Consider the following 11672-nt stretch of genomic DNA (forward strand, 5'->3'; position numbering starts at 1 on the left):
ATCTTCATGAGAATGGAGAAGATTTAAGAGAAACTCTCCATTGATCTTCAAGGATTAAAATGGTGATGAGAAACACTAGAAACAATTACCAAGATACTCTAGAATAATGAATAAATAAAGGTTGAGCCGAGGTGAAAATAATTCAAAGCGATCTTGGAGAAGGAATATGACTGATGGAATTCATTATTACGCCACATTTGGAAAGAACTTGAGGAGATGTCAGGAAAAGATTAGAAGAGTCAGGTAAGATCCTAGGAAAAATCTATGGAGTATGGGCCCACTGAGAAGAAACCACTGTTGAAATGATTGCTTAGGAAGATAGATTGCACCGATACAAATAAAAAATTTATCAGGTGAGACACTCAAAATAATTTAATCGGATTTGAAGGAAAATGAGTCTTCTGATATTCGCTGAAAACTCCACAGAAGAACAGAAAGAGGCTTGGCTAAAATTACCAACACGGAAAAGCATGTAAAGAATGAAAATGATAAGATGAACACCAAGAGGTTGAATCAAATCCACCGGATAAGAAAACAAAGTCGAAGAAATGATGAATTTAATAGTTGAGCATCTTCAAAATGAATCACCGGATACAATATGGAAGAAAATATAGCAGAAGCATCAACGGAAAGAAAGGCACTTGGATGATAATTTAATCGTTGAAGAAAAGGGGCGAGAGGGTGGGGAAACAAAGAAAACTTGGGACGGATGAAACGAACTCCGGAAAAGGGGAAAATGAGGATAGATCTTGTAATATTGAAAGAATTGAATTAACTTGATGAGAAGCACTCCACGTGGAAAACAATTGACATGAAAATTTGATTGAGCAAAATGATTAGCACTCCCATAGAAATATGACAATTTCTTAGGAAAGATATGAAATTAATACTTGCATCGAAGCAACTCAAATTACCTTACTCCAACAAAACAAAGGACGAGTCTTGCGAATTAAGCCGAAAACAAATACGTAACCCATTATGCATTTGTTGGGAGGATAATCCTAGGCAACTACTTGAATACCCACCCGAGAACTCCCAAATTTTACGAGTCTGCAATTTAGTCCAATCGATATAAGGAGCGAAACCTAACACAACTCCTAACATGATACTACGCTCCAAATGTATCACATCCATCAACACATAATTAGAGATCTCGGAAACTCATCTACCTCAGAACCTCGTAATCACAACGATACTAAACATGGAAGTACATCTCGACGCCCTCCCCGGTATTGGGTGACACCAAACTAGTCTCGCCACAAATAGTATTGAAGCAATTTCGAACATCCTTGTTGTGAGACACTAAGGAAACTGAATGATGACAATGTGTCGAAAACCCCTTGGAGATCTACTCCCTGAAACAAAAGTCAATTCAGACATGAGGCACCAAATACAGAATTCCATCACATCGACATCATAGAAGTTGCAAAATACCTGTGTGATCCTTAAAAAGTTTGAGTGAGAAGAGGGGTAGAATTAAAATTCCTATGTCAGGATTTCTCAAGAGAGCATGGAAGGGGAGTGAGAAGAATTCCTACTCTCCGATATATAACTAGACTCAAAATAATTCTTCACTAGACTCGGCTCGGCCAAGTTCGATCAATCAAGGGGGATCCTAGGTCGTTACTCCTCTAATACCAACTTATTACTCCCCAGACACACTGACCAATGGTTGTTACTCCTGGCGGATGTAGACTGGACTCACAGATCAATACTAGTCTTTTCTACGCACTTTATCCTCACTCGTGCGTACCTGGGACCAACTTCTCGCTCGGTCACCCATCCTAGAACTACTTCAAGTCAAGCACGCTTAACTTAGAAGTTTTTTTCGAATGGGCTCCTGGAAAAGAAGGAATTCTTTCTTTATATGAGTAGTCTATCATGCCTAATATGCCAGGCTATCACAGTGGCCCTCTTCTTGTACTCGTGTTGGACCATCATCTCGTATTGCTCGCTGAATTCCACATCGATCGGCATACTTCGGTGTCTTGGCTCCGATGCCCGTACAACCATCGTCGCTGCTTCTTCTTCCACGTCCGTCGCCACCTCTTCTTCTTCCTCATCCAATGCCACCACGGTCATTGTTTTCAAGTACGTGGTGGCACCTGGTCATGAGGATGCCGGTACTCTCCGTACTTGGCTTGCTTTGCCCTCTGTCCAGCCGTCAGCCTGATTCATGGCCGAGAAAAAGAATTCGACTAACATAGAGCCCTTCGTTGGGTCAGGAATAAACATCTTAGAGTCCTCCGTCGTCGACTTCTTGATCACAGCGCCTGCCTCCTTGTACATGTTTCTCATGTTGTTGAAGTTCGAGCACACTTCCACGATGTTCTCGAACTTCGTGTAGTCACCAAGCCAGCACCCGATAAATAAAGCCCTCCATCCAGTGCCCGAGAGGAAGGGGTTGGGTTGGCGTTCATGGTGACGGATCGGAGGAAGATTAAGAGACAGAGAGGGTTAATCGAGAGAGGTTGTGGGTAAGTAGTGACCGTCAAGATGGATAAATAAAGGGGGTCAAGATGATAGGGTTTAATGGCGATCAACCTTTTAACGTTGTGATCTTCATAATGTAGATCAACATGGAAAACAACGGCAAGGAGGTAGTGCCGCAAATGGACCAGGACAAGGGCAATGGCATGGTGTCGCCCTCAGAGGTGAAGGCCTTCCAGGTGTCGCCCACAGACGATGACCTGTTGGAGTAGTCCCCCGCCGGCAAGCACCGGAATTACAACCACTGCCTTGAGGAGGGTTGTCCAACTCGAGCCCCCGAAGCTTGAGGCCATACCGATATCCTTGGACTTCAGGAAGCACTTCTCATCCACGCTGATGAAGTTCAAGCACAAGACAAACACCAACTGCTCACGGGGGGTCATTGTCCAACTGATGAACGACAGGGTCACCCTCGATCAGGGTTGGTCCACCTTCGCTGTCGTCCATCAGGTCAAGATCGGGCACATGGTGACTTTCAAGTTGCCGACTCCCGGCACACTCTAGGTCATCGTCTTCAACGACGAGGGCACTGAAGTGGTGACCAAGTGTGGAGGGCGCACTCTAGGACAACCCTGCCTATGCTCCACCTCATTTAGTACCATATCGTACTAATTTTCCCGAGAAATGTTTTGTTTAAGCGGGTCACTCTATTTAGAACTGCTTGTTATGGTTTAGAACCATCTTCATTGTGGGTCTATGGATTAATCCTCACACCATTGTGTGCTGGTAACCTCACCACCTCGTCGAAGAGGTTACCGGACAACATGCGTTAAATGTAATCAACCACCATGCCTAGTGCTTGCGCCTACACAAACACACAACCAAACAACATACCTTTCGTTACACCACATGCAGACGAGAGGGTATGCACACAACCAAACTAGATGTAGGTGTTAGTTTTCTATCTCTTTACCACAGCCAGACCTAGCTGAGCGAGGCTCCACGGATCATCATCGTTCCGGAAGGCTACCAAACACGTCACATATGTATTTTTGGGCTGGGTGTCTCCCTAATGGAGTTAATTCTCCATAAAGAATTCATAATACTTCACAGTCGCAACTGTTTTCACGTTGCAACAGATTTGGAACCAAGATGTGACAAAGCACACGATCTGTATTGCAGCATAGTATGGACAAGGTTTATTAAGTGACGGGCACAAGGTACTACGCCGATCACTCGGACATCATCTACCATTCGCATGTCACGACATTAGTTTGACACTCCGCAGATGCAGGTCACCCTCTGAATCGAAGCCAACGACCTTGAGTGATTCGGTAAGAGCCTACTGTTACATTGTAGGCAGGATGGCCACCTCCAGCTACCTAGCCGCGCGTGCACCTTCACGAATAGAACTGGAACGTGGAGGCGTCCTGGATGATGCTCCTTAACCCGCCCATGGTGGAAACCAGCATCAGCAGCACCCCAACAACGATGCACCCCTGCAGCATAACCAATTGTCAAACGATTGACAAACCATAACCTGAACCCTCTGTCTCAGTTCAGGTGTCTCTAGACGTAGTTTCGTCAGAAAAATTCAGGTGTCTGGAGATGTGTACCCAGTTGGCGAACCACGACGCGCTCAACCTCGGAGGCTTCTTGATCTTCAGCCACAGGATGCAGGGGAGCTGCAGCAGTAAAAAAAGGCATGGAAGCTTAGCCCATAAACTCGTGGAGCATCGTGATCGGTGGCGAGACGACGGTACTTACGAAGAAGGAGGTGGGCGTGAACCCGAAGCCCCCGAAGAAGCCGAGGAGGTCGCCGAAGAACGGGAACGTCACGGCGACGAACAGTGTGAATGCTGCAACGACGTGATAATTCGATCAGTTCATGAATAGATTGATGTTTCAAACTTTCAACGATGCGACCGATTCTTACCGACGTATGTAGATCGAGCCACCAGACGGAGGAGCAACCCGGGAGGAACCCTGAACCTCGTGATCAGAAATGTTTCCATGCTTTCGAATATTGGCATTGCGTATACCTGAAACGTTGCAGCGGTGGTTCAGTTGGTCAGCTCCATGTTTCAGCCGCTGGTGGCTCAGTGCTGCAGTCAACGTTCCAAGAAAACAGGTTCCATGATGCCAATGATGATCTCTAAAGCTATGGATATCTTAGTAGTAACTCCATTGATTGTGCCATATTCTGTGACCACTAGAGAAGGCTTTCTAGGAAATGGAAGGTTTCTTTTGATGATTATTCTCTGACCACGTTTTGTTTTTGTAGGCTCTTGTTATCCAAGAGTATATGGCTTACCTGATAGCTCCCGATGACATGGATGACCACCATCATGTTGGCCGCGGCGACGAGCCAGGGCGGGCGCTCCAGCGCCACGAGCACGTTGTCGCTCACGTCCTGGCCGAAGGTCCAGTACCCGATGAACGCCACGGGGAAGTAGCAGGCGGCGGTGACCATGTAGGCGGCGACGGTGCCCTTCCACATGGGCACCTTGGACGGCTTGGTGGGCGTGGACGGGATGGTGGCCTGGATCTCCAAGACGACGCCGTGCCCGGCGAACGCGAACGCCACCTGCCCCAGCGCGCTGCACACCCGGAACACCGAGTCCGCCGCCGTGCCGGCCTTGTACGCGTAGCTCACCCCGGCGACGGGGCCCTTGGCCAGGCACGCCGCCCATGATATGGTGGAGTAGCTGAGGGACATGACGGCGGCGGCGAGAGAGATGGCGGTGATGGAGTTGAGGTCGCGCAGCTGGGAGAGCAGGAACTGGGAGGAGCCGAAGATGCAGATCCAGTAGGACTGATGCAGCCGCGTGCAGCTCGGGCACACCGACTCGGCGAACTTCTGCAGGCAGTTGCCGCCGGTGACCATGTAGACCACGTCGCAGCCGAGCTGCACGATGAGCTGCTGCGGCACCACCACCCACAGGCCCAGCCGCGGGCCGAGCGCGTGCACGCCCAGGTCGCGATACCGGTCGAACCGCACGCCAGGCACGCACTCGTGGAGCTCGATCAGCAGCCGCAGCGTGTACAGCGTGATGCACCACGACACCAGCAACGCCACTATCCCTGGCCCCCTGGACGCATGCACGGAGAAGACAGAATAGCTGAGCATACGTGGTACTGGCAGTCAAGCGTTGGTTTCGAACTTTCGACCAGACAGATGCAAACCTACCATCCCAGGTGAGCCATGGCGTAGGGCAGGCTGAGCACGCCGGCGCCGACCATCGCGGTGACATTGTGGAACGTCACGTACCACCATTTGGCACGGCGGGCCGTGCCCTCCTTCTCACCGTCGACCACCTGATGATCAAGAAAGAACCCAGGTTATGATGCATGCATGCATGCATGCTAAAGTTTGATGATAGAGCGATGAATTCGTCAGATGATATTGATACATCGATGCAGATGCATCTGACACTATGACAAGGAATCTAAGAAGCTGCACGCAGGTGTCCAAATCACCAAGTGGGTAAGTAGAGTACTACACTCCCAGACCTTAGGAAGAACGACTGAAGGCGAGCCCATGGTCGCCAATATTACTACGCACCGGCTGTCTCACTGAACATACGCAAGTTGCGAGTGGAGAGGGGGTATATTTATACTGGTACTAGCATATACAGTGAGGGGAATTGGTAGGCTCGCCTTCACCTCCTTCTCCGATTTTTTTTCTCCCCACGCCTACCCCGCTATTAGAGTAATTTAGAATACTTTTCAAAACCATATCATGCATTAACTCTATCAAATCAAATAACATCAATTCTTATCAAAATCTCAAAGCAAAAACTTTATCTGCCCTCCCTTATCCACAGTGACGGATCCAGCAATTAAGGTTTGCCGGGCCAGTGAACGACGATGGAGCTTCATTGTGTTGCGTCGAAGGTTGCTAGGCACGGAAAATACCCTGCTCCGTCGCCGACCAACAGGGGCGGGCTCGCCTTAATGATGGATCCGCCACTACTTATCCATACCCAAATCAAATTATTTTTTACAAAAACATCAACTAAATCAAAAGTTTTATTGCCTTCACCTATCCATGCCCAAATTAAATCAAAACTTACCAAAACTCCAACTAAATAAAAAAACTATTGCCTTCCCTTATATCTACTCAAATTAAAATTAAACCTTCTCAAAATCTAGAATACATTGAGTGCAAAGTATATGTCAGACATGATTAATGTTGAACCACTAAAATATTCATATCCTCATTGCAAAACACGGCCAAATAGCTAGTTAACAATTATGCAAAAGTGCTCCAGAATTTCAGTGCTTACAAGTTGCGATGCAGACATAAAGTTTAGGACACGGGTCAATTTTATTAGGGAAAGACACAAATCAATTAGTCAGTAAGAATAATGATTAGGTGCCGAAACAAAAGGAGCGGCGTCGGTTCACCCGGGAATAATCAAAACTTATCTCCGTTTCAGAAGAGGCTGAGAGAATAATCAAAGGAATCTCGGTGCGTTCAATTCGGGCTAAGTCGATGTACAGAAATCCTTAAAGCGAACATTTTATTTCTTGTGTGTTTAAGAGATGATGATTCGTTGTCCTGTCAGTGGATTATTTGGCCATATGGCGCACGAGAGAAACTTTTATGGCTGCTTCACTCGAGTAAAGGCATTTTCGCCGGCTAGATCCACGGGAACTGTGGCCGTGGGGAATTTCGGTAGTTGGTGCCTAGCGATTTGGGTCGTACGATTTGCGGGTTTGGGTTAGGTACAAACAAGAAGAGGAACAACTGGAAAGAGCTTGGATATTGACATATTGTTTTGGGGAGGGCGTCCCGCCATGTTCGCATGCAGTGCACAAAAAGTAACACTGTAGTACGGAGTATATCATTTTTAAGCACGAGCAATACGTACTTAGAGTAGATCATCACAACATATGAACAATTTGCAACGGCAGAAACCCGTGCTATACTTTGCTAATAAGAACATCTAAAGCTGGGCGACGGTAACCCCTCTATACATCCGAGCCGACGGCCTAGCAACTAATTGTTAAAAAAACGAGGTCTTCTTCGGTACAACCCCCTAAACGTATAAGGGCAGTATGGTCATTGCATGTTCTATACTGTATCTGTCGCGTCGTCCGCCCGCCCGTTGTACATACGCCACGTCACCCACGCGTCGGGGTTTGGTTGAAAAAAAACCTAACTTCATCACGCCCGACTCCGCCGCCGCGACGTCTCGCCGACGTGGCTCACCCCCCCCCCCCCCCCCCGCACGTCTCCGCCGACGTCTTGTCTCCGCTGCCGCCGGTACGCCGCGAGTCCAGCACACGTCGCCTCCACCGCCGACGCCACGAGTCCAGCACACGTCGCCTCCACCGCCGACGTCTCGTCTCCGCCGCCGCCGGTACGCCGCCGCACACGTCTCGTCTCCGGCGCCGCCGGTACGCCGCCGCACACGTCTCCGCCGGCAACGTGACCCTCTCCCTCCGCTTCGACGCTGACGGTTGCAGTGACCGACGTGGCACCGACGTCGAACGATGTCGATCAACCCTTCGACGACGGACAGTAAGTTTTTTCATTTAATCCATACAATTTTCACGATTTCATCGTACATTGATACAATACCTATTGAAGGTTTATTAATAGATCAAGACAACACCGGATATGCTGGCGATGACTCTAGTAGTGATGATGAATCTTCGTCATTGAATGCACTCAGACACAACTATATGAGTCAGGATGAATCATATAGTGGTAATGTAAGTGTTGTGTACGTTGACTATAAATAATGAAAACATAAGTTATTACATTAACACTTACAATTGCTATTGAATTTAAATAGGTGCATGCTAATGATGACAATGACGATTATGACAGCGATGATCAATCCTATGCTGAAAGTGGAACACAGGTATGTTTTAAATATGTTGTTGTATTATTACTAACATACAAATTGTATTACCACTTACACTTTTGAATCTGCACAGAGAAATATCGATGGTGACGCTGAGACGAGAACCTTACATGATGACAATGATGACAATGATGACAATAATGAGGATGATAACAATGATGGGGATGGTGATAATGATGAGGATGATGATAATGATGAGGGTGATGATAATGATGAGGATGATGACAATGCATCTAATGAAGGAAATATGAGCGAAGTAAGTTATATTACATGTTCAAATTACTCATGAAAACTAACATATCAAAAGACTGATGAACATGGTGATATGTCTTATTTTGCAGGGGGGGTGTTGATGGTTCTAATGGGAACGATGAGCATGTTGGCGATCTTGATTTTGACCTTGACATCAGCTATGATGAATATCAGCAAGAGACATTGGATAGGCAATGGGAATTCATGGCCAAGACATTCAGGTCAGAAGGAGAGGCGTACATGTTCTATAATGAGTACGCGAAAGATCGTGGATTCAGTATCAGGAGGGACTTGAAAAGATTTGGAAAAGGTTCCCAAAAAGTTTTGCGCATGAGGAGGTATCTCTGTTCCAGGGCAGGAAAACGACAGGCAAAATTTTTAACCATGGAAGGCCGGACCCGCAGACTAAGACTTGAGAGTCGATGTTTCTGTGAAGCCCATTTAAAAGTGAAGCTTGATAGAAAGAGTGGACTTTGGTATGTCAGTAGTTTCTTCGATGATCACAGCCATGTCCTTGCAAAACCGGACGAAGTCCCTTTCCTACGGTCTCACAATGTAATCAAATATTTCCAGAAAGCAGAGATTTTAGCTATGGCAGGAGCTGGGATAAGAAAGCATATCATTTTTGATAACTTTGTCAGCGGGTACGGTTCGTACGCTAAGACAGGGTTTGGAAGGACGAAACTATATAATATGTGCTACAGGGAGAAGATGAAACTGCTTGTCCAAGGTGATGCTGACACTGCTATAGTTTTTGCAGAGTTACATGGTGCGTAGTCCACATTAAAACTATGATCCCTGTTATTTTTCCAAGCAGCCACAAATCTGTGATTGTCTGCTCCTCTTAATCTATCAATTACCTCAAGATGATGTACCTTTTTTAAATCTTCCTGCAAGATGTAAAAGTTTTCCTTCGTGAATGCTTTGGCAGCAAACACCTCAATGGTCTTACACTCAGTCACTGCTACTGGTAGAGTCTGTGAGGCCACGCAATCGTCATGCGATTCATTCTCGCGCAGGCGCATGATGCAATTCTCATAGTGTACAATCATATCAATAATTGTCATACCGTAGTCCAGATATAGGTGCAGGCATGAGTTCAGGCTCTCGCTCCACTGATTACTACGCATACCAAGAAATAACTCATCAGACAAATATGATGCAGCCCAAAGCTTATTCTTCCTGTACATCCTATGGAGCCATGTTTTTGTTTTCTCCGTCTGCCATTTCTGAACAAACGTGGCCCATCTCTCCTCGAAAACTGCATGTGTGGTGTCATAGTACAAGAGTGACCTGAATTCCTTCAATGACTTGTGATGGAGGTGTTTCTGCATGTTTTTTCAATATGCCATGAACATAGACGACGCCACACGTCAGGAAGCACCTTCCTGATAGCCCTTATCATCGCTGCATCTCCATCAGTAATTACACACTGGGGCTTCTTCTGGCAGTTAGCTTTCAAAAATGTCTCTAGCAGCCAAACATACGTACCTTCAGTCTCATCTGAAACAATGGCGCATGCAAAACCGTAGTGCAACGGTGATTGTTGAGACCAACAAAAGGGATAAATGGCATTCCATACCTATTCATCTTGTACGTACTGTCGAACATAGTGACATCACCATAGTCAAGATAATCCCGACGTGATTGTGAATCACACCAGAACAGGTTGTTCACCCTACCTTCACCGTCAACGGTATGCTCAAAGAAGAAATCTGGATCCCTGTCCTTTCTAGCCAACATGATTCCTATAGCAGTGTCAGCATCACCTTGGACAAGCAGTTTCATCTTCTTCATGTGCAGTTGTCAAAGTATGACTCGCAAAGGCCTTCCTTGCAAGCATATTCTTCATGTTTTGAATGCACTCAACTTACCTGCAATACCTAAGTGTTGTATCCTACGACGGTTCATGAAGAAAGCAAGATCTGGATTGCCCGTGAAGCGCACCAGCGATCTGTTTTCATGGGGTTGGACGGGTAAGGAGGCCAGAGCTAGATATAGTACGTTGAGCAGTGTATCTGCAGAAGCTGCTTATATCGCATGTTATAACCCATTCTTATTCGACAAGATCCTCGCAGCAATGAAAGAAGTTATAGCGAATAAGGACATCTTGAATAATGAAGAACCCAGTCAGCAAAGCTTTGTAGGTAATGATGAATTTCAGCCTAAGCAGAATCATATTCTTATTCGTGATCCAGTGAAGGTGTCCATCAAAGGGGCACCTAAACAGAATATTAGAGGTCAGGGTAAGAATGCTCATGAGGTGACCAAAAATGGAAGACCAAAAGCATTTAATGAGAAAAGCGGACGTCTATGTAGACTATGGAGACTTCCAGGTCATAACAAGGCCACTTGCAACCAAAATCCAGAGTACGTATCATGTTTGTTATTTTACTTATGTTGTTTTGGTTTCGGTAATTATTTTCTTATAACCTATAATTTATTTCATGCAGTAATTGGGGTTGAAGACAGAAGCGGTGTTATTGTAATCTTTAGATTTTTATATCTGCAATAATATTGTGTTACATAAGACAATATGTATATGTTTTTCTTGTTATTTAAGATAATACGTATATGTTTTTCATGTTATATGTTGTTCATTTTATATAAGACAATATTACGAGCACTTCAGCCGACATCGATTGTGCTATTTTTAAAATGCAAAATGCATGTACCGATGCCATGACGGCGCTGTGTGTTCTGGGTGAAAACCCATCGCGTCGACCACACGCGCCGACGTCACGCGGGAGCACTTAACCCCGTCGCGCCGACTGCATGCGCCGACGTCAACGCGGGGCCGCTGACCCCGTCGTTTTCTGGGCAAAAAACATCGCGCCGACTGCATCCCCCGACGCCACGAGAACGCAGATGCCCGGTGGTTTTTTCGTGCAAAAAAAGACATCGCTGGGACTGCATGTCCCGACGCCACGCGAACGCAGAAAACGTCGCGCCGACTGTATGCACCATAACATAGACAAGTTGATAGAATTTTCAACAACAACGTAATATTTATATATTACTATTACGTATAAAATGTTTTAACACGAAATATGATAAAATCATCTAGTCCCGTAGTAAACTCAAACACGCATGAATCTCCTCTGATGTCAT

At 46.1% G+C, this 11672-nt stretch overlaps 1 protein-coding gene and 1 long non-coding RNA gene across 2 annotated transcripts; one reads left to right on the top strand and one right to left on the bottom strand.

The window, feature by feature from the left end:
* Positions 1-3585: 3585 nt before the first annotated feature.
* On the bottom strand, positions 3586-6018 carry LOC123430381 (lysine histidine transporter-like 6). The gene is made up of 7 exons (XM_045114250.1): positions 5944-6018; positions 5621-5748; positions 4745-5522; positions 4367-4472; positions 4198-4289; positions 4047-4115; positions 3586-3929 (listed from the first exon to the last, which is right to left on the bottom strand). Exons 1-7 carry the CDS (start codon positions 5971-5973, stop codon positions 3831-3833), a joined length of 1302 nt encoding a protein of 433 aa, XP_044970185.1. The 5' UTR covers positions 5974-6018; the 3' UTR covers positions 3586-3830.
* A 1878-nt stretch (positions 6019-7896) lies between these two features.
* LOC123430383 lies at positions 7897-8109 on the top strand. Its single transcript, XR_006622922.1, has 2 exons — positions 7897-7960; positions 8030-8109. It is a non-coding gene; the product is annotated as an uncharacterized LOC123430383 (long non-coding RNA).
* Positions 8110-11672: the final 3563 nt, after the last annotated feature.

Source organism: Hordeum vulgare, chromosome 2H (genome assembly GCF_904849725.1).
Source record: "Hordeum vulgare subsp. vulgare chromosome 2H, MorexV3_pseudomolecules_assembly, whole genome shotgun sequence".
Lineage (NCBI taxonomy): Eukaryota > Viridiplantae > Streptophyta > Magnoliopsida > Poales > Poaceae > Hordeum > Hordeum vulgare.